Below are 23,322 nucleotides of genomic sequence, written 5' to 3'. Positions count from 1 at the left end.
GCGGGTGCTATGTAATGAAGCTGCAGGTGAGGACCTGTGAGGCGTGGATTTCTCACACTAGAGACTGTAATGTACGTGTCTTGTTGCTCAGTTGTGCAGCGCGGCCTCCACTTCCCTCTACTCTGGTTACAGCCTGTTTGTGCTCTCCTCAGTTGTGCAGCGCGGCCTCCACTCTCTCTACTCTGGTTACAGCCTGTTTGTGCTCTCCTCAGTTGTGCAGCGCGGCCTCCACTTCTCTCTACTCTGGTTACAGCCTGTTTGTGCTCTCCTCAGTTGTGCAGCGCGGCCTCCACTCTCTCTACTCTGGTTACAGCCTGTTTGTGCTCTCCTCAGTTGTGCAGCGCGGCCTCCACTTCTCTCTACTTTGGTTACAGCCTGTTTGTGCTCTCCTCAGTTGTGCAGCGCGGTCTCCACTTCCCTCTACTCTGGTTACAGCCTGTTTGTGCTCTCCTCTGAAGGGAGTAGTACACACCGTTGTAGGAAATCTTCAGTTTCTTGGCAATTTCTCGCATGGAATATTCTTCATTTCTGAGAACAAGAATAAACTCAAGTTTCACATGAAAGGTCTCTTTTACTGGCCATTTTGAGAGTTTAATGGAACCAACAAATGTAATGCTCCAGATTCTCCACTAGCGCAAAGGAAGGTCAGTTTTAGCTTCTCTAATCAGCAAAACTGTTTTCAGCTGTGCTAACATACTTGCACAAGGGTTTTCAAGGGATTTCTAAATATCCATAAGCCTTCTAACACAGCAAACACAATGTGCCATTAGACACTTGCGAGGTGGTTGTTGGAAATGGGCCTCTATACAGCTCTGTAGATATTGCATTAACAACCAGACGTCTGCAGCGAGAATAGTCATTTACCACATCACAACGTATAGAGGGGATTTCTGTGTCATTTAATGTTAGCTTGATTGAAACAAAAAAATAAGGAAATATCTAAGTGACCCCAAACTTTTGAACTGTAGTGTGTATGTATGTATGTATATATATATATACAGTTAGGTCCAGAAATATTTGGACAGTGACACAAGTTTTGTTATTTTAGCTGTTTACAAAAACATGTTCAGAAATACAATTCTATATATAATATGGGCTGAAAGTGCACACTCCCAGCTGCAATATGAGAGTTTTCACATCCCAATAGGAGAAAGTGTTTAGGAATCATAGCTCTGTAATGCATAGCCTCCTCTTTTTCAAGGGACCAAAAGTAATTGGACAAGGGACTCTAAGGGCTGCAATTAACTCTGAAGGTGTCTCCCTCATTAACCTGTAATCAATGAAGTAGTTAAAAGGTCTGGGGTTGATTACAGGTGTGTGGTTTTGCATTTGGAAGCTGTTGCTGTGACCAGACAACATGCGGTCTAAGGAACTCTCAATTGAGGTGAAGCAGAACATCCTGAGGCTGAAAAAAAAGAAAAAAATCCATCAGAGAGATAGCAGACATGCTTGGAGTAGCAAAATCAACAGTCGGGTACATTCTGAGAAAAAAGGAATTGACTGGTGAGCTTGGGAACTCAAAAAGGCCTGGGCGTCCACGGATGACAACAGTGGTGGATGATCGCCGGATACTGTCTTTGGTGAAGAAGAACCCGTTCACAACATCAACTGAAGTCCAGAACACTCTCAGTGAAGTAGGTGTATCTGTCTCTAAGTCAACAGTAAAGAGAAGACTCCATGAAAGTAAATACAAAGGGTTCCCATCTAGATGCAAACCATTCATCAATTCCAAAAATAGACAGGCCAGAGTTACATTTGCTGAAAAACACCTCATGAAGCCAGCTCAGTTCTGGAAAAGTATTCTATGGACAGATGAGACCAAGATCAACCTGTACCAGAATGATGGGAAGAAAAAAGTGTGGAGAAGAAAGGGAACGGCACATGATCCAAGACACACCACATCCTCTGTAAAACATGGTGGAGGCAACGTGATGGCATGGGCATGCATGGCTTTCAATGGCACTGGGTCACTTGTGTTTATTGATGACATAACAGCAGACAAGAGTAGCCGGATGAATTCTGAAGTGTACCGGGATATACTTTCAGCCCAGATTCAGCCAAATGCCGCAAAGTTGATCGGACGGCGCTTCATAGTACAGATGGATAATGACCCCAAGCATACAGCCAAAGCTACCCAGGAGTTCATAAGTGCAAAAAAGTGGAACATTCTGCAATGGCCAAGTCAATCACCAGATCTTAACCCAATTGAGCATGCATTTCACTTGCTCAAATCCAGACTTAAGACGGAAAGACCCACAAACAAGCAAGACCTGAAGGCTGCGGCTGTAAAGGCCTGGCAAAGCATTAAGAAGGAGGAAACCCAGCGTATGGTGATGTCCATGGGTTCCAGACTTAAGGCAGTGATTGCCTCCAAAGGATTCGCAACAAAATATTGAAAATAAAAATATTTTGTTTGGGTTTGGTTTATTTGTCCAATTACTTTTGACCTCCTAAAATGTGGAGTGTTTGTAAAGAAATGTGACAATTCCTACAATTTCTATCAGATATTTTTGTTCAAACCTTCAAATTAAACGTTACAATCTGCACTTGAATTCTGTTGTAGAGGTTTCATTTCAAATCCAATGTGGTGGCATGCAGAGCCCAACTCGCCAAAATTGTGTCACTGTCCAAATATTTCTGGACCTAACTGTATATATATATGTATATATATACATAGTACAGACCAAAGGTTTGGACACACCTCCTCATTCAAACAGTTTTCTTTATTTTCATGACTCTGAAAATTGTAGATTCACATTGAAGGCATCAAAACTATGAATTATCACATGTGGAATGAAATACTTAAAAAAGTGTGAAACATCTGAAAATATGTCTTATATTCTAGGTTCTTCACAGTCGCCGCCTTTTGCTTTGATTACTGCTTTGCACACTCTTGGCATTCTCTTGATGAGCTTCAAGATGTAGTCACTGGAAATGGTCTTCCAACAGTCTTGAAGGAGTTCCCAGAGATGCTTAGCACTTGTTGGCCCTTTTGCCTTCACTCTGCGGTCCAGCTCACCCCAAACCATCTCGATTGGGTTCAGGTCTGGTGACTGTGGAGGCCAGGTCATCTGGCGTAGCCCCCCATCACTCTCCTTCTTAGTCAAATAGCCCTTACACAGCCTGGAGGGGTGTTTGGGGTCATTGTCCTGTTGAAAAATAAATGATGGTCCAACTAAACGCAAACCAGATGGAATAGCACGCCGCTGCAAGATGCTGTGGTAGCCATGCTGGTTCAGTATGCCTTCAATTGTGAATAAATCCACAACAGTGTCACCAGCAAAGCCCCCCCCCCCCCACACCATCACACCTCCTCCTCCATGCTTCACGGTGGGAACCAGCCATGTAGAGTCCATCCGTTCACCTTTTCTACAAAGACACGGTGGTTGGATCCAAAGATCTCAAATGTGGACTCATCAGACCAAAGCACAGATTTCCACTGGTCTAATGTCCATTCCTTGTGTTCTTTAGCCCAAACAAGTCTCTTCTGCTTGTTGCCTGTCCTTTAGCAGTGGTTTCCTAGCAGCTATTTTACCATGAAGGCTGCTGCACAAAGTCTCCTCTTAACAGTTGTTCTAGAGATGTGTCTGCTGCTAGACCTCTGTGTGGCATTGACCTGGTCTCTAATCTGAGCTGCTGTTAACCTGCGATTTCTGAGGCTGGTGACTCAGATAAACTTATCCTCTGCAGCAGAGGTGACTCTTGGTCTTCCTTTCCTGGGGCGGTCCTCCTGTGAGCCAGTTTCTTTGTAGCGTTTGATGGATTTTCCACTGCACTTGGGGGCACTTTCAAAGTTTTCCCAATTTTTCAGACTGACTGACCTTCATTTCTTAAAGTAATGATGGCCACTCGTTTTTCTTTATTTGGCTGCTTTTTTCTTGCTATAATACAAATTCTAACAGTCTATTCAGTAGGACTATCCGCTGTATCCACCAGACGTCTGCACAACACAACTGATGGTCCCAACCCCATTTATAAGCCAAGAAATCCCACTTATTAACCCTGACAGGGCACACCTGTGAAGTGAAGACCATTTCCGGTGACGACCTCTTGAAGCTCATCAAGAGAATGCCAAGAGTGTGCAAAGCAGTAATCACAGCAAAAGGTGGCTACTCTGAAGAACCTAGAATATAAGACAGATTTTCACTTGTTTCACACTTTTTTTGTTAAGTATTTCATTCCACATGTGGTAATTCATAGTTTTGAAGTCTTCAATGTGAATGTACAATTTTCAGAGTCATGAAAATAAAGAAAACTCTTTGAATGAGAAGGTGTGTCCAAACTTTTGGTGTGTACTGTAAATATATATGTATACAGGAGATATAGAGAGTCTACACCCGACTAGTAAAAATTCAGGATTTTGTCGTGTAAATATCTCGGCCATGAAGAATCTTTCAGGCTTGTTTCCACCTTTAATGTTGCTGAATACTCCACTGAGAAACAAACTGAAATCCTTTTGAGAGAGAAGATAAAAATAACAAAACTATAGTAATTCAATTGCATAACTGTTCACACCCTGTGATAATTGGGCTGTGCTTGTGCTGAGAATCACCAATCACATTTCCCGCCATGTTACATCGTATCAGAGCTCGGCCCCATCATTTGCACCGATCGCATTATCCCCATGTCAGACCTCTACCGTGCACCGTGACAAGACGTCATGGAGAAGTAATGATGACATTACTGAGAACTGGACGACCCTCAGAAAGTGATGAAAAGACCAGAAGAAAATCGGCCCAGGAGGGTGCAAAAGACCGACAGCAACATTAGAGGAGCTGCAGGAATTCTGGCCAGTCCTGGTTGTGTCCGGCATGTGACAACAGTCTCCCGTGTTCTTTGTGTCCGGCCTGTGGGTTGGGGGAGAAGACGGAAGAACATCCAGGCCGGCTGTGTTCTGCCAAAACCTCCATCATGTCGGCCAAAAGCAGGAAACATTCTGTCTGATGAGACCGAGGTGGAACTTCCAAAATGTACAGTAGGGTGACCGCAAAAAAATCGATGTCGGAATTTTGTCCGTCTGGACCCCACAGAACGATTCCCCTTTCCAGATATTGAGAGAGCCAAAATTTGAGCTCGATCAAACGACGTTAACCCGTGCCGCTCGTCGCTCAAAGTTTGAAAAAATCCAAATTTTTGGCCAAAAAGCTGACATATGGAGCCATAAATCCAGAACGGTAAATAATAAAAACACGCTTAATATCTCAAAAGAAAGCTAATGTTGTTCTTCAAAATTTATATTTGATACATAATTGTTGTTATTTTAAGTCAAACTGAGTTACATTAGCTTTTAGCCCCAAGAACGTGACCTGGTACCACTAGGAGCATACTTCGTATATTTTATTATTATTATTATTATTATTATTATTATTATTATTATTATTTATTATTATAGCGCCATTTATTCCATGGCGCTTTACAAGTGAAAGGGTATACATACAACAATCATTAACAGTACATAACAGACTGGTATAGGAGGAGAGAGGACCCTGCCCGTGAGGTCTCACAGTCTACAGGGAATGGGTGATGGTACAATAGGTGAGGACAGAGCTGGTTGCGCAGTGGTCTACTGGACTGAGGGCTATTGTAGGTTGTAGGCTTGTTGTAAGAGGTGGGTCTTGAGGTTCCTCTTGAAGCTTTCCACGGTAGGGGAGAGTCTGATGTGCTGAGGTAGAGCGTTCCAGAGTATGGGGGATGCACGGGAGAAATCTTGTACGCGATTGTGGGAAGAGGAGATAAGAGAGGAGCAGAGAAGGAGATCTTGTGAGGATCTGAGGTTGCGTGTAGGTACCGGGAGACTAGGTCACAGATGTAAGGAGGAGACAGGTTGTGCATGGCTTTGTATGTCATGGTTAGTGTTTTGAACTGGAGTCGTTGAGTGATGGGAAGCCAGTGAAGGGATTGGCAGAGTGGCGAGGCTGGGGAGTAGCGAGGGGAGAGGTGGATTAAGCGGGCCGCAGAGTTTAGGATAGATTGGAGGGGTGCAAGAGTGTTGGAAGGGAGGCCAGAGAGCAGGAGGTTGCAGTAGTCGAGGCGGAAGATGATGAGGGCATGCACTAATGTTTTTGCAGATTCTTGGTTAAGGAAAGCACGGATCCGGGAGATGTTTTTGAGTTGTAATCGGCATGAGGTGAAGAGGGCTTGGATGTGTGGCTTGAAGGATAGAGCAGAGTCGAGGATCACTCCAAGGCAACGAGCTTGTGAGACTGGGGTGAGTGAGCAACCATCGAGTTTGATGGAAAGGCTTGTTGGAGGAGATGAGTGAGGAGGTGGAAAGACAATGAACTCTGTTTTTTCCAAGTTAAGCTTTAGGAATCGCGCAGAGAAGGATGAAATAGCAGACATTGTGGGATTCTGGTTAGTAGAGAGGATATTTTGTTGTTAAGTGATACATTTTGGGGGTTTTTTGGCATATTTTTGAGTTTAAAGTAGAAATATAACAAAAAAACAAGTAATACTGATAAGTCTAATGACATTTTTTATTTTAAAATATAAAAATGAGGTATATAATACATACAAACCAGACACAGAACAGATCCAGACGTAGCCCCTACATGAGCTGATAATGTTACATAGTTATCTCATCTATTCTAGAGCTTTTGTTAGTTTTTGAAGCGTCAGAATCTAATGCTCGGTATTTGCTTACGACTTGCAGGACATGTTGCTTCTGTTCTTCATCTTTTGTCAGAAGGTCGTTAAAGTCTGTTATTAATGTAACCCTGCGCTCAGCCATATCAGTAACTACTTTTAATGTTTTGACAATTTTCAATCCTTCTTGGAAGTCATTATTTTGAGGCCAGGTGTTTGGATTTTGTCTTAGGAAATCTGTTTTTATATTAAATCGGTCAAAGAATGTAAATGTTTCTTTGGTCAGTAAATTTACCAATCCTCCATCAACTACCTCTTTTAATTTTTCTTTCCTAACTTTTGGATTTCCAGCCCTCGTGTGCTCGGATGGCTCATCTGTGCTACTGAGCCATTTATTACCATTAACAACTTTTCATCGTCTGTAATGGTGGGATCAAAAAACAATAATCCCACAACTCTGCATTCAAATACCACAAATGGTTGGAAAATGTGGTCAGGGCTATTTGTGCAATGTCGTTTTCACATTCTTTATAGTTTAACAGACTATGCAAAATACCGAAATCTTGCTTTGGCGCTAGATGAGCTTTTGGAGCATTGAACCAAGCTTTACAATAAATTTTAACTAGGAAAACAGAAATGGCAGCACAGAACTTTCTTCTTCTTTAGACATCTTAAATTGACGACGAAAAATGAACATTTTTAAGCAGTAAATAGCCTTTGCCATCCACCTAGCGTGATGAATGGCTCCTGGAATTCTAAAACCCACAACATTGCCGTCTAGTGATCCAACAAATACGAGAACCAACTGCAGCAGCTCCTTGTAGTCATCTCTGGGGTGGCTCGCAGTTAATTTGGTCTCGAATTCAGCAGTAACATTTGCAGTTAGTTCTGGAGTTAGCTGCTGTTGTATTAGATTGTCACTGATACCTGTGTCGTATTTTCCTTTGTCTATCTTGTGCCACGCAGTGAGGAATCTTTTGAAAATGTCTGGATGAGGTCCAGTGGTTGATCCCATTTTTGTGTCGAATACGCCTCTTAACACAATTTCCAAGATATGGTGACGGCAAGCTAGGTGTAGCAATTCTCTTCCTAACATTTGCTCCAATAGGACGCATGCTCCTTTGAGTCTTCCCGTGTTCGATGCTGCAGTGTGCTATTTTAAAATAATACTATAATAGCTATAAAAACAATAACACACACACTTGGAAAATTTAAAAAAAAAAAACGTTAAAATATCTTCACTGGATAATTGTTCGATCTAACCAGCTCAAAGGCACTTTAGAAACTAAACTGAATAAATAAAAGGTGGGTTGTACGCTGAAGTAATTCACCATCCCTAAAATAGAAATTACATGCACCCTGTGTGTAACATATACATTTTGAAGAACAACATTAGCTTTTTTTTGAGATATTAAGCGTGTTTTTATTATTTACCGTTCTGGAGTTATGGCTCCATATGTCAGCTTTTTGGCCAAAAATTTGGATTTTTTCAAACTTTGAGCAACGAGCGGCACGGCTTAACGTCGTTTGATCGAGCCCAAATTTTGGCTATCTCAATATCTGGAAAGGGGAATCGTTTTGTGGGGTCCAGAGGAACAAGATTCCGACATTTCCACCTGTGAAGATGTAATTTACCCTCTCACTGTATATGCTGTGATACTATGTCATGATATGCATATTTCCCTGGTTGTATTAGTTGTAATTCATGTATTTCCTTGGGGGAGCTACTGATCTCAATGTGTCTCTCTCATACAATTGTAGTCTTGGCATCTAATGTGATTATGTAAATAGCCTGTCCTCTTCTTTCCAGAGTTGTGTATCTAATCTGTAATTGAATTGGCCAGTGAAGGAATAGTCATTGTTCTGCACAGCAGGGGATCCCTTCATCTACTGTGGCTGGCAGACATATCGGAGCCCTGTGATGGACCAAACCATTGATGATAGGATGTGTGACCCCCACCCCCTGAACATGGTGGGCTGGTCAAGGAGCACAGACACTGCATTTCCCTTTTTGTAACTTCAGAGTGAGCTGAAACTTGAAGGGAGCAGGAGCTTCAGCCTGTGTGGCTGTGGACACGGACGGAGCTAGGCCTGTGTGGCGGCCCGTGGGATTGTGTGGAACTCTTTGGACTACTGTAAGGACGATTGCTTTGTAATCCGGTCCGAGGATTGTCGGGAAGGGCCCCCGAATCTGTTTTACGTGGACTTATCGTGTGCTGTTCCAGTGTTCTTGTGAATAAACCTGTTGGATCGTTCCTCGGCCTGTTGTCTCTCCTTGCTCTGCTGTACACCCCGTCACAAACTGGTTGGCAGCGGCGGGATCAGAGCAGAAGAAATGGAGGACAACAGCCAATCGACGTCTGAAACCAGAACCTCAGGATACAGGAACTGGACTGTGGCGAGTCTACAAACAAAGGCCCGTGAATTAGGTGTCGGCTACAAAGGACTCTCTAAGGAGCAACTAATTGAGGCATTGGAACACGCTTGCCTGCAAGATGGCACCGAGGAACAATTTCCACAGCAAGGGGAGCAAAGACGGGAGCCGGAGGTGAATACCCAAAAAAGTCAATGGGTTGTGTGGTACAAGGAAAAGATGGCACTGCTTGGAGATGAGGCCACCATAGAAGATAAGAGGGAGGCCATGCGTGGAGCTGAAGAGAAGGAGCGCAGGATGGAGGAGATGGCATTGCTGGATAAGCAGCTCGCTGTGGAAGCCGCGAGAGGTTCCAGACAGACTGTAACCCCAGCACCCATCATGAGGGAACTTCCCAGAGTGTCCCGCAAAGACTTCAAGCAGTTTAATGAGGCTGCTGGTGACATTGAGGGCTTCTTCCAGGACTTTGAGCATCAGTGTCGATTAATGGAAGTCCCAGAAAGGGAGCGCGTCCGGCATCTGGTTGGGCTCTTAGAGGGTGGAGCTGCTGCAGCCTATAGAGCTATGGACCCTTGGTGGAACTGTGAGTATGCGGATATTAAACAGACTATTCTAGAACATTATGCTGTAACGCCAGACACTTACAGGACTCAGTTCCGTGCTTTAGCCTGTGATGGGGAAGTGTCTTTTAAGATATATGCTCATAGACTCAAACAAATATGTAATCGCTGGCTGGAGGCAGAGGAGGCCTTATCTTGGGAGACCTTCCTGCAGGTCATCCTAAAAGAACAATTCTTTGCCCAGTGCCCCGCTGAGATCCGGGAATGGGTGCGTGAGAGAAAACCAGCGACAGTGGAGGAAGCTGCTGCTCTCGCTGATGAGGCTCTCACCATCAAGCCTCAGTGGAGGATTCTGTTGGAGGATGGAGAGACGCCTAACAGCTCCACAACACCGGATGCCCCCAGTTATTCTGTCCCCATTGTTCCCCGTTCCTCTAAGCCACCACATGTTGATACCCGTGTTAATGTGCCTCCAGTTGCTTCTACTGCACTTTCTGGAATACGCCGGGGAGAGGAAGTAACAGAGCGCAGGTGTTATGTTTGTAGGCATCCCGGGCATTTGCAGGCCTCATGCCCAGCCAGGCCATGGAGGAATCATCCTCAAACCCCTACAGCACCTTCAGGTGGGAGCCGGCCTCCAAGTTCCCCTACCCCTTACCCAAGAGGACGCCTTGGATGGAGGGAGACCCAGCTCAGATGCTATCAATGTGGACAGCCAGGGCATCGGCAAGTCTCCTGCCCAGCTGTTCAAATGAGGACTGATCCTGCACCCAATCGGATTGTTAATTATTTACAGCCCAGTGCTATGGAGGAAGATGTGGCACCGTTATGTGAGGACTGGCCTAGTGACTCAGCCCCCCATGTTGCACCACCAGGAGTTTACGGGGTGCGACCCGCAGTTATGACGACTTCTGCTCATCGAGGTAAGCACTTGCAGGAGGTTGTGCTGGATGGACAGAGACTTGTTGGATTTTGTGACTCGGGTGCTTTCCTCACACTGGCTGATCCCCGAGTGGTTCGGCCTGAGGCAATCCATAGAGGACCTGGGATTGTTATTGAACTGGCTGGTGGACAATGGAGGACTATTCCCACAGCCACTGTGGATCTGAACTTTGGTTTTGGGGTCAAGCGATGTGTGGTTGGGGTGATGGGTGGTCTGCCTGCAGCTGTTCTCCTGGGCAATGATGTGGGAGAGCTACGATGCCAATTCGTGGCTGCATGAAGCCACATGTAAGTAACGCTCTGCCTGTGTGTACTTAACCAGTGACCTGTAGAGGTCTCTAGTACGTACACAAGTTGGGAGGGGGAGGGATTGTGAAGATGTAATTTACCCTCTCACTGTATATGCTGTGATACTATGTCATGATATGCATATTTCCCTGGTTGTATTAGTTGTAATTCATGTATTTCCTTGGGGGAGCTACTGATCTCAATGTGTCTCTCTCATACAATTGTAGTCTTGGCATCTAATGTGATTATGTAAATAGCCTGTCCTCTTCTTTCCAGAGTTGTGTATCTAATCTGTAATTGAATTGGCCAGTGAAGGAATAGTCATTGTTCTGCACAGCAGGGGATCCCTTCATCTACTGTGGCTGGCAGACATATCGGAGCCCTGTGATGGACCAAACCATTGATGATAGGATGTGTGACCCCCACCCCCTGAACATGGTGGGCTGGTCAAGGAGCACAGACACTGCATTTCCCTTTTTGTAACTTCAGAGTGAGCTGAAACTTGAAGGGAGCAGGAGCTCCAGCCTGTGTGGCTGTGGACACGGACGGAGCTAGGCCTGTGTGGCGGCCCGTGGGATTGTGTGGAACTCTTTGGACTACTGTAAGGACGATTGCTTTGTAATCCGGTCCGAGGATTGTCGGGAAGGGCCCCCGAATCTGTTTTACGTGGACTTATCGTGTGCTGTTCCAGTGTTCTTGTGAATAAACCTGTTGGATCGTTCCTCGGCCTGTTGTCTCTCCTTGCTCTGCTGTACACCCCGTCACACCCCCCCCTTCCCCCTATGAGATCCGGTCACCCTAATGTACAGAGTCACCACTACGCGTCCCCGGAAGATCCCCCTCCCTACAGTGAGGCAGCTGCAACTGGGGCTTTAGTCAAGGGGGGATTATAGAGAGAACAAATATGAGACAATTTTACATCAGAACCTTCTGCCCTTCGCTAAAAAGCTGCAGATGAGGAGGAATTTCAGCTCAAATCACAGGAGAAGGAACAAGAAGGAGAAGGACTTCATCAGGATTAATAACCTGCTAAAATGAGACAACGGCGGAAAATGAGGAAAAGGACCACTATAGAAAAGCTGTAGGAGTGAAGGACGTGGTGAGGCCATGCGGGACCATAGTTTCCAATGTCATAAGCCACTTTGTTTCTTTTTGGGCCAAAATTTTCTTAAGTGTTCTCACCCCTAATGCCGTGTTGTACCCCATCAATACCACAAACTGTTAATGATCTAGAATTGCAATTGTGAAATGTTCTAAAATGTGGCACTAAGATTATTACATTGTAACATCGACCACTGTCCTGTCCACACCAATGTCTCTCAAATGCCCCCTAATTCTAGTCATCATCTCCCGTGAGGTCAGACCAATATAGGGACAGCTACACACTGCATAATATATAATATTCAATGTGCCGCACGAGACGTGCCGCACGAGACAAACAGCACCGCACGAGACGTGCCGCACGAGACAAACAGCACCGCACAAGAAGAGCCGCACGAGACGAGACACAAGAGACGTGCCGCACGAGACGAGCAGGACAAGACGAGACGGACAAGACGAGCCACACGAGACGTGCCACACGAGACGAGTCGCACGAGAAGAGACGTTCAAGACGAGCCGCACAAGATGAGCCGCACGAGATGAGCCACATGAGACGTGCCGCACAAGACGAGCCGCACGAGAAGAGACGCACAAGACGAGCCGCACGAGAAGAGACGCACAAGACGAGCCGCACGAGAAGAGACGCACGAGAAGAGACGCACGAGAAGAGACACACAAGAAGAGACGCACAAGACGAGCCACACGAGAAGAGACGCACAAGACGAGACGCACGAGAAGAGACGCACAAGACGAGCCGCACGAGAAGAGACGCACGAGAAGAGACGCACAAGACGAGCCACACGAGACGAGACGCACAAGACGAGCCGCACGAGAAGAGACGCACAAGACGAGACGCACAAGACGAGCCACACGAGAAGAGACGCACAAGACGAGACGCACGAGAAGAGACGCACAAGACGAGCCGCACGAGAAGAGACGCACGAGACGAGACGCACAAGACGAGCCACACGAGACGAGACGCACAAGATGAGCCACACGAGAAGAGACGCACAAGACGAGCCACACGAGAAGAGACGCACAAGACGAGCCACACGAGAAGAGACGCACAAGACGAGCCACACGAGAAGAGACGCACAAGACAAGCCACACGAGAAGAGACACACAAGACGAGCCACACGAGAAGAGACGCACAAGACGAGCCACACGAGAAGAGACGCACGAGAAGAGACGCACGAGAAGAGACGCACAAGACGAGCCACACGAGACGAGACGCACAAGATGAGCCACACGAGAAGAGACGCACAAGACGAGCCACACGAGAAGAGACGCACAAGACGAGCCACACGAGAAGAGACGCACAAGACGAGACGCACGAGAAGAGACGCACAAGACGAGCCGCACGAGAAGAGACGCACAAGATGAGTCACACGAGACGTGCCGCACGAGACGAGCCACACGAGGCAAGCCGCATGTGCTGCGCCGCACGAGACGTGCCGCATGAGATGTAGGTATTCATCTCAAAATTGCAGTTGCCATTAGCTGCAAGAGACATTGGTGTAGGCAAGAGAGCAGCCGCATGTACAACAGCCACGTAATGGTTCAATACTGTCCAAATCCATCATTCAGCCATAGACAATTTATTGTAAATGAATGTATTTACTTGAGTTGTGAGGGGTCTGGAGGGAGGAGGAGGACATAGCGGTCTGGAGGGAGGAGGAGGACAGAGGGGTCTGGAGGGAGGAAGAGGACAGAGGGGTCTGGAGGGAGGAGGAGGACAGAGGGGTCTGGAGGGAGGAGGAGGACAGAGGGGTCTGGAGGGAGGAGGAGGACAGAGGGGTCTGGAGGGAGGAGGAGGACAAAGGGGTCTGGAGGGAGGAGGAGGACAGAGGGGTCTGGAGGGAGGAGGAGACAGAGGAGCCTGGAGGGAGGAGGAGAACAGAGGGGTCTGTTGGGAGGAGGACATTGGAGCCTTGAGGGAGAAGGAAAGATTACTCTGGAGTAGGAAGAGGACAAGTGTCTTGAGGGAGGAGGAGGACAGAGGAGTCTTGAGGGAGGATTCTCTGGCATCAGATTAAGGAATTGTCCTGAAGCCTGTAGTACAGAGATGATCTGACGGCTCCTGATTTCTGTTCAGTATGGAGGGAGGAGGAAAGAGGACTCTGTAGTAGGACAAGTGTCTGGAGGGAGGAAAACACAGGAGTTTGGAGGAAGGACAGAAAAGTGTGGATGGAGGAGGAGGACAGAGGAGTCTGGAGGGAGGAGGACAGAGGAGTCTGGAGGGAGGAGGACAGAGGAGTCTGGGGGAGGAGGAGAAGGACAAAGGAGTCTGGAGAGAGGAGGAGGACAGAGGAGTCTGGAGAGAGGAGAACACAGGAGTCTGAAAGAAGGAGGACACAGGAGTCTGGAGGAAGGAGGAGGATAGAGGAGTCTGGAGGGGAGGAGGACAGAGGATCTGTAGAGAGGAGGACAGAGGAGTATGGAGAGAGGAGGACAGGAGTGTGGAGGAAGAAGGATAGAGGACTCTGGAGTAGGACAAGTGTCTGGAGGGAGGAGAACACAGGAGTTTGGAGGGAGGACAGAAGAGTGTGGAGGGAGGAGGACAGAGGCGTCTGTAGAGAAGAGGACATGAGTCTGGAGGGAGGAGGACAGAGGAGTCGAGAGAAAAGGAGGACAAAGGAGTCTGGAGAGAAAAGGAGGACAGAGGAGTCTGGAGAGAAGAGGAGGACAGAGGAGCCTGGAGGGAGGAAGACAAGAGTATGAAGGAAGTTGGATGACAAAGGGGTCTGGCGAGAGGAGGACAAAGGGGTCTCTAGAGAGGAGGAAAACAGAGGGGTCTGGCAAGAGGAGGACAGAGGAGTATGGAGGGAGGAGGACAGAGGAATCTGTACAAAGGAGGACAGAGGAGTCTGGAGGGAGCAAGAAGACAGGAGTCTGGGGGAGGACAGAGTCTGGAGGGAGGAGGGTAGAGGATTCTGGAGAGAAGAGGAGGACAGAGGGGTCTGGAGGGACAAGGAGGACAGAATTCTGGAAGGAGCAGTAGGACAGGAATCTGGAGGGAAGAAGAGGACAGAAGAGTCTGGAGGAAGAAGAGGACAGGAATCTGGAGAGAAGAGGAGGACAGAAGCGTTTAGAGGAGGACAGAGGAGTCTGAAGGGAGGAGGACAGGTCTGGAGGGAGGAGGACAGAGGATTCTGGAGAGAAGAGGAGAACAGAGGAGTCTTGAGAGTGGAAAACAGGAGCATGGAAGGAGAAGGAAAGAGGACTCTGGAGTAGGATAAGTGTCTGGAGGAAGGAGGACAGAGGAGTTTGGAGGACTTGCAGACGAGTGAGGAGGGAGGATGACAGGACTGTTAAGGGAGGAGGAGGACAGAGGGGTTTGGAGAGAGGAGGAAGAGGAGTCTGGAGGAGGACAGGTGTCTGAAGGGAAGAGGGTAGAGGTTTCTGGAGAGAAGAGGGAGTCAGAGAGGATCTGGAGGAAGGAGTTGGACAGAGGAGTCTGGAGGGAGAAGTTGGACAGAGGGGTCTGGAGGGAGGAGCAGGACAGAGGGGTCTGGAGGGAGGAGGAGGACAGAGGGGTCTGGAGGGAGGAGGACAGAGGAGTCTGGAGGGAGAAGGAGGACAGAGGAGTCTTGAGGGAGAAGTTGGACAGAGGGGTCTGGAGGGAGGAGGACAGAGGAGTCTTAAGGGAGGAGGAGGACAGAGGGGTCTGGAGGGAAGAGGAGGACAGAGGAGTCTTGAGGGAGGATTCTCTGGCATCAGATTAAGGAATTGTCCTGAAGCCTGTAGTACAGAGATGATCTGACGGCTCCTGATTTCTGTTCAGTATTGTGTGTCCCATCGTTGGTCCCTGGAGCGTTCTCTGTCCCCCAGATTCTAGGGGTGTCTTGTAGTTTGAGAACCCGAGCTTCGTCCTCCGGGTGGCGCTCTCTGCTGTGTGTTGTAGAGCACTTCTGGGGCTCTAGACATGGCGTGTGTGGGATGCCGCTGGTAATGACCCAGTCTGGGTGGGGAGGTCAGCTTGGTTGGGGGGGTTATTGATGCGGTGATCGGACCCACATCTGGACATGTGACCGCTCTTGTATCGGATGCTGAGCTCACGCGTCTCGTGGATGGTTTCCGTCGGTCGCCATTTTGCTGGTTGTGTCTCCTGATTGGTGTTATGTCCTCGTCTTTGTGTGTAATTGCTGCAGTCGGTCATTCGGAGCGTCTCGTCGCTCGGCTGCCTCATCCTCCCATGTGACCGCCTGGATCAACCTCTGGAGTTAATACGAGACGCCTGCGAACAACTCGGCCTAGGACTGGGGACAGACGTCTACTTAGCCATAAACTGCGCGGCTCACGAATTAATGGACTATGTAAGTGCGAGCGGCACTGGTTAATCAGATGTAACAGATAAATGGCGGAGAACACTTTATTAATTTGTCACCTTGTTACATTCCCCATCTCCATTGCCCACAGAGCAGAGGCAGATATGAAGTCTCCAGCGGCTCCTGGAAGAGTCCTGACGAGATGGTGGATCTGTACGTGGATTTAACTACCTCTCATGCCGCCATCATCGCGTTACTGGACCCATTCAGGAGAGAGGTAGTGTCTATACAACAGATATACAATCGCGTGCACACAAGGTGTGTAGTCATACGACGTCATCGCGGTGAGAACCTCCTGCCGCACCGCAGCCGGCGGATGTCATCCAACATGGCTGCCACGACAGATGAAACTGTGTCCAGCAGCCAGTGATCTTCAGCCTTTGGGCCCATCTCCTCGTGGTCTCTTGAAGATCACGTTTCCAGGTTTTCCTTAGTATATGCAGGTGATGGAATGATTACTAGAGATGGCCGCAGGACCTCTCACCAATACAATACTGAGAAAACCTAGGAAACTGGGCGGCCAGGAGGACTGGGAACACTGCTGTAGAGGCAGGAGGTTCTGGGACCATGGCAGCCGTCATAGCCCAACATGTGCGGCAGCAGCTGACTTATCAGGTGAGGACGCTGCTCATTGTCTTGTAGTAAATCTCATTCCTATGAAGGAGTCGGTTCCGAGTGTTTCCCCAGATCCCCAGTTATGGTCGCCTCTTCTCTCTGCCGGCAGGACCAGGCACAGTGGGAGGCGCTGGGAAAATCTGTCGGCTCCAAATGTTACCTGTTGGCGGATATGGCATCAAGATCAGCGGCCGACCTCCTGCAGGGCAGTAAGATCCCCATGTGCAGTGGCTCCGTCCTCACACTCACCAATGGAACGACAGTGTCCGACCTACTGGCAGCGGTCCGGCTGATTGACGGTAAGGCCAGATTGTTATAGTGACTACACCCAGCGCCGTCAGCGAGAGACTGATGTGGTGTCGTGTATGGAGGTCACATGGGGGTTAATACGAGGGGCCGGAGTATGAAGGTCACTTGGGAGGTTAATATGAGAGGCCAGCGTATGGAGGTCACACGTGGGGTTAATATGAAGGGCTGGCGTGTGGAGGTCACACTTGGGGATAATGCGAGGGACTGGCGTATGGAGCTCAAACGTGGAGATAATATGAGGGGTCGGAGTATGGTGGTCACAAGGGGATCATACGAGGTGCCAGAGTATGTTGGTCACGCGGGGGTTAATACAAGGGACCGGAGTATGGAGGTCACATGGCAGGTTAATATAAGAGGCCAGCATATGGAGGTCACACGTTGTTACGGTTGCTGTGGCTCTGGAGACTATCTTCGGATTTCTTGCTACTGCACATGTGCAAGCGCTGGAGACTAAGTCCTATCTTGGAGCCATTGCACATGTGCGGGTGACATCATCGCTGACACGAGGTCACATGTCTCTGACACCTTCTATGCCGATTGGTCGCTGGTCATGTGCTTGTGACGCTTTGCTCGGTGATAGGCCAGCGTCACGTCATTGCTGTCATTCTGGATGCGGATTGGCTCTGGTGTCCTCCATCTTGGATGAGGCACAGAGTTTATATAAGACCCTGACGCACGCCGCACGGCGCTCAGTCCTCTTGGTTCATGCATGAGGGTAGACGCCCTGTGCACGTCCCTCTAGGCATCTCTCTGTCTATGTTAGGTGAGCGCTACCGGCAGGGTAGCGTTCTTATACCTTACACCTTCGGCTTGGGTCCGTATCCTTACCTCTTAGTGGAGCGAACATAGGCAGGTGCCTGAGGCACATGGTCCGGCTGGGCCTTGTGATTCTACTCGTAGGTGGACGTTGCCGCTAGGGTAACGTTCCTTATACTGCGTCTGGCAGTTGTTCGTATCCTCGCACACTAGGGGAGCGAACAGAGGTAGGAGCTTTGTGCGGCTTACGCTGCTGTCCGTCTCGTTTGCACCACTAGAAGAGCGGACCTAGGCAGGTGCCATATCTAGTGGTTCGTGTCCTCGCACACTAGGGGAGCGAACAGAGGTAGGAGCTTTGTGCGGCTTACGCTGCTGTCCGTCCCCTGGCACCGCTAGAAGAGCGGACCTAGGCAGGTGCCATATCTAATGGTTCGTGTCCTCGCACACTAGTGGAGCGAACGCAGGTAGGAGCTTTGTGCGGCTTACGCTGCTGTCCGTCTCTTTTGCACCACTAGAAGAGCGGACCTAGGCAGGTGCCATATCTAGTGGTTCGTGTCCTCGCACACTAGTGGAGCGAACGCAGATAGGAGCTTTGTGCGGCTTACGCTGCTGTCCGTCTCCTGGCACCACTAGAGGAACGGACCTAGGTAGGTGCCATTTCACACTCACTGCTTTTGTCTCTGTGATCATTAACAGAGACCATTCCACACACCCTCCAAGTAAGGGAGGAATTGCCTTATTTACTAATTATATTCCTCTGTGAGTTTAACAGAGGTATTGCACTCTGCCATAGTCTGCAGCAGAGTCTTTGCACGGTGGACCCTGACTGTCTGATATTCCTTTAGATTTTATCAGACAGCCCCCCGTAACACACGTGGGGATAATATGAGGGGCCAGAGTATGGAGGTAAAAAGGGGATAATACGAGGGGCCAGAGTATGGAGGTCACACGTGGGGATAATACGTGGGGCCAGCGTATGGAGGTCACACATGAGGATAATACGAGGGGCCGGCTTATGGAGGTCACACGTGGGGATAATATGAGGGGCCAGAGTATGGAGGTAAAAGGGAGATAATAAGAGGGGCCAGTGTACGGAGGTCACACATGAGGATAATACGAGGGGCCGGTGTATGGAGGTCACACGTGGGGATAATGTGTGGAGCCAGAGTATGGAGGTCACACGTGAGGATAATACGTGGAGCCAGAGTATGAAGGTCACATGGGAGGTTAATATGAGGGGCCAGAGTATAAATGGGGCACATGGGGATAATACGAGGGGCCGGAGTATCGAGGTCACAAGGGAGGTTAATATGAGGGGCCAGAGTATGGAGGTCACAAGGGGATAATACGAGGGGCCAGAGTATCGAGGTCACAAGGGAGGTTAATATGAGGGCCAAGAGTATAAATGGGGCACGTGGGGATAATACGAGGGGCCGGAGTATGGTGGTGACACATGGGGCTAATACGAGGGGCCGTATCTTCTAGGATTATCCAGTATTGATCTATACGGAGATCAGATATTATCTCATTAGCGGCTCATCTGACCCCCGGCCTCTGACCTCCCGTTTCTGACTCTTCCTCCAGGACAGGAGCGGCTGACCGTGCTGGGCTGCTCATCTGAAGAGTGTGGAGACGATGGCGTCGTGGATCTGGTATATGTCCTGTTATTCTGCCTCTGCTTTTTGCCAATCACCTAGGAGGCGGGGCCTGACATCACACAGGAGGCGGGGCCTGTCACCACCAAATCACACAGGAGGCAGGGCCTGACATTACACAGGAGGCGGGGCCTTAAACCACCCAATTACACAGGAGGCGGGGCCTGACATCACACAGAAGGCAGGGCCTGGCACAGGAGGCAGGGCTTAACATCACACAGAAGGAGGGGCTTGACATTACAAAGAAGGCGGGGCCTGACCTCACTCCATATTTCTATAACAGGCCGTGGGGCTTGGTGTGCGGTTCATGAAGCTGGGTGGTCTGCTGCGTGGCGAGAGGACAGCCAAATACAACAGACTGTTGGCGATAGAGGAGGATCTGACCCATAGCGGCACTCTGGGTAATATATCTGCCATATTGTGAAGCGCCATTAGTGCCCCCCATTAATCAGAGGTCATGTGACTCTGGGATCTGTGCGCGGTGCTCTCGGGAGGTTTCTGACTGTTCCTCCATTGTCTTGTTTAGGTCGACAGGAAGAGTTTCAATTTCCTGCTCTCGGAAAAGAGCCAGGAATCCTGCAGCGTCTGGAAGAATCCACTGAACATAGAAAAACCGAAGACAACGATGTTCTGTGCTGAGTGTGTCTGTGGTGAAGACGATGGCCAAGAGGGGAGCAGGACGGGGGGGAGGGTGAAGGCCAAGAAAGGCGCAGGACTTGGGGAGGGTGACGAGCGAGCAAGACCCAGGACGGGGAGGAAGGTGACGGCTGAGCAAGAACCAGAATAGGGGGAGGGTGATGGCCGATAGGGGAGCAGGACGGGGGGAGGGTGACGGGCAAGAGGGGCGCAGGACAGGCAAGACCCAGGATGGGGGGAGAGTGATGGCCAATAGAGGATCAGGACGGGGGGAGGGTGACGGGCGAGTAAGAACCAGGATGGGGGGAGGGTGATGGCCGAGAGGGGAGCCGGACGGGGGGAGGGTGACGGCCAAGAGAGGCGCAGGACGTGGGGAGGGTGAGGGGCGAGCAAGACCCAGGATGGGGGGGAAGGTGACGGCTGAGCAAGAACCAGAATAGGGGGAGGGTTATGGTCGATAGGGGAGCAGGACTGGGGGAGGGTGACGGGCGAGCAAGACCCAGGATGGGGGGAGAGTGATGGCCGAGAGGGGAGCAGGATGGGGGGGGAGGGTGACGGGCGAGTAAGAACCAGGATGGGGGGAGGGTGATGGCCCCGATAGGGGAGCAGGATGGGTGGAGGGTGACGGGCGAGTAAGAACCAGGATGGGGGGGGAGGGTGATGGCCGAGAGGGGAGCAGGACGGGGGGTTGGTGACAGCCAAGAGGGGCACAGGACGGGGGGGGAGGGGGGGGGCGGGTGAGCAAGACCCAAGACGGGGGGAGGGTGACGGCTGAGCAAGAACCAGAATAGCGAGAGGGTGATGGCCGAGAGGGGAGCAGGACGGATGGAGGATGACGGGCGAACAAGAACCAGGATGGGGGGAGAGTGATGGCCGATAGGGGAGCAGGACGGGGGGAGGGTGACGGGCGAGCAAGACCCAGGATGAGGGGAGAGTGATGGCCGATAGGAGAGCAGGACGGGGGGAGGGTGACGGGCGAGTAAGAACCAGGATGGGGGGAGGGTGATGGCCAAGAGGGGAGCAGGACGGGGGGAGGGTGACGGGCGAGTAAGAACCAGGATGGGGGGAGGGTGATGGCCAAGAGGGGAGCAGGACGGGGGGTTGGTGATGGTCAAGAGGGGCACAGGACGGGGGGGGGGGGGAGCAAGACCCAGGTCGGGGGGAGGGTAACAGCTGAGCAAGAACCAGAATAGCGAGAGGGTGATGGCCGAGAGGGGAGCAGGACGGATGGAGGATGACGGGCGAGCATGATCCAGGATGGGGGGAGAGTGATGGCCAATAGGGAAGCAGGACGGGGGGAGGGTGACGGGCGAGTAAGAACCAGGATGGGGGGAGGGTGATGGCCGATAGGAGAGCAGGATGGGTGGAGGGTGACGGGCGAGTAAGAACCAGGATGGGGGGGAGGGTGATGGCCGAGAGGGAACCAGGCCTGGGGCAGAGTGACGGGGAGGGGGTGAGGGGGACGGGGAGTGGGGTGTAGGGCGGGGGTAGGGCGACGGAGCGAGCGTGGACGGGGGTAGGCGACGGTAGGGCAGGGTGGTTGTTGGGTGTGTAACTGCTGGGGGAGGACGGAGCACCCAGATGACGTCCCAGTCATCTTCCGCCTCACATTTTTTTCTGTAATTAAATTCTTCTTCGCTGATGGCGTCCACTGACTCGTCCTGTACGAGGGGAGATGCAGTGAAAATCCCCGTATCCTCACATCTCCGCCTTGATCCGGCCTGGGGGAAAAGGCGAGGAGGGGCTGGGGCTAAGCAGAGTCCGGGGCCAGAGTCTATAGAGCGGGATCATCACTTTATGGGCTCTCCCCAGCACACAACTCGGGAGTATTATCTGATGGACTGCACTCAGCCCAGCGCACAACTCGGGAGTATTATCTGATGGACTGCACTCAGCCCAGCGCACAACTCGGGAGAGTATTATCTGATGGACTGTACTCAGCCCAGCGCACAACTCGGGAGGATTATCTGATGGACTGCACTCAGCCCAGCGCACAACTCGGGAGTATTATCTGATGGACTGCACTCAGCCCAGCGCACAACTCGGGAGTATTATCTGAAGGACTGCACTCAGCCCAGCGCACAACTCGGGAGTATTATCTGATGGACTGCACTCAGCCCAGCACACAACTCGGGAGGATTATCTGATGGACTGCACTCAGCCCAGCGCACAACTCGGGAGTATTATCTGATGGACTGCACTCAGCCCAGCGCACAACTCGGGAGGATTATCTGATGGACTGCACTCAGCCCAGCGCACAACTCGGGAGGATTATCTGATGGACTGCACTCAGCCCAGCGCACAACTCGGGAGGATTATCTGATGGACTGCACTCAGCCCAGCGCACAACTCGGGAGGATTATCTGATGGACTGCACTCAGCCCAGCGCACAACTCGGGAGGATTATCTGATGGACTGCACTCAGCCCAGCGCACAACTCGGGAGGATTATCTGATGGACTGCACTCAGCCCAGCGCACAACTCGGGAGGATTATCTGATGGACTGCACTCAGCCCAGCGCACAACTCGGGAGGATTATCTGATGGACTGCACTCAGCCCAGCGCACAACTCGGGAGGATTATCTGATGGACTGCACTCAGCCCAGCGCACAACTCGGGAGGATTATCTGATGGACTGCACTCAGCCCAGCGCACAACTCGGGAGTATTATCTGATGGACTGCACTCAGCCCAGCGCACAACTCGGGAGTATTATCTGATGGACTGCACTCAGCCCAGCGCACAACTCGGGAGTATTATCTGATGGACTGCACTCAGCCCAGCGCACAACTCGGGAGTATTATCTGATGGACTGCACTCAGCCCAGCGCACAACTCGGGAGTATTATCTGATGGACTGCACTCAGCCCAGCGTTATACTATGGGGCAGGACCAAATTGGCAGGAGCAATAAATTCCACTCTGCGGTTGGCAGCGTATAGTTCTACTAGCACTGCAGACCAGGAGGGACAGTCGCCGCAGGCTCTACTAGCACTGCAGAGCAGGAGGGATAGTCACCGTGGGCTGGACGCTAAGGACCAGACAGGATCGTCGGCACAGGCCGGACTAGTGCTGTAGAGCAGGAGGGATCGTCGGCACAGGCCGGACTAGTGCTGTAGAGCAGGAGGGATCGTCGGCACAGGCCGGACTAGTGCTGTAGAGCAGGAGGGATCGTC

The 23,322-nt window shown here is 50.4% G+C and overlaps 1 protein-coding gene across 2 annotated transcripts in view; it reads left to right on the top strand.

Annotated features, from left to right (window-relative positions):
• Positions 1-20,181, top strand: part of ENO4 (enolase 4) — a 102,936-nt gene extending 82,755 nt beyond the window's left edge. The window contains exons 8-13 of one of the 2 annotated variants that reach the window (XM_075348142.1): positions 16,002-16,166; positions 16,270-16,395; positions 16,903-17,092; positions 19,443-19,510; positions 19,797-19,914; positions 20,040-20,181. In XM_075348142.1, the coding sequence (XP_075204257.1) occupies positions 16,002-16,166; positions 16,270-16,395; positions 16,903-17,092; positions 19,443-19,510; positions 19,797-19,914; positions 20,040-20,152 (780 nt within the window). In that variant the 3' untranslated portion in view covers positions 20,153-20,181. The remainder of the gene's footprint in view (positions 1-16,001; positions 16,167-16,269; positions 16,396-16,902; positions 17,093-19,442; positions 19,511-19,796; positions 19,915-20,039) is intronic. The other variant, XM_075348143.1, reaches the window with a different exon arrangement.
• The last annotated feature ends 3,141 nt before the right edge of the window (positions 20,182-23,322 follow it).

The sequence above is a fragment of the Anomaloglossus baeobatrachus genome, chromosome 5 (assembly GCF_048569485.1).
Source record: "Anomaloglossus baeobatrachus isolate aAnoBae1 chromosome 5, aAnoBae1.hap1, whole genome shotgun sequence".
NCBI lineage: Eukaryota > Metazoa > Chordata > Amphibia > Anura > Aromobatidae > Anomaloglossus > Anomaloglossus baeobatrachus.
The sequence above is the reverse complement of the archived record's forward strand: the minus strand, read 5'-3'. Positions and strand labels throughout refer to the sequence as shown.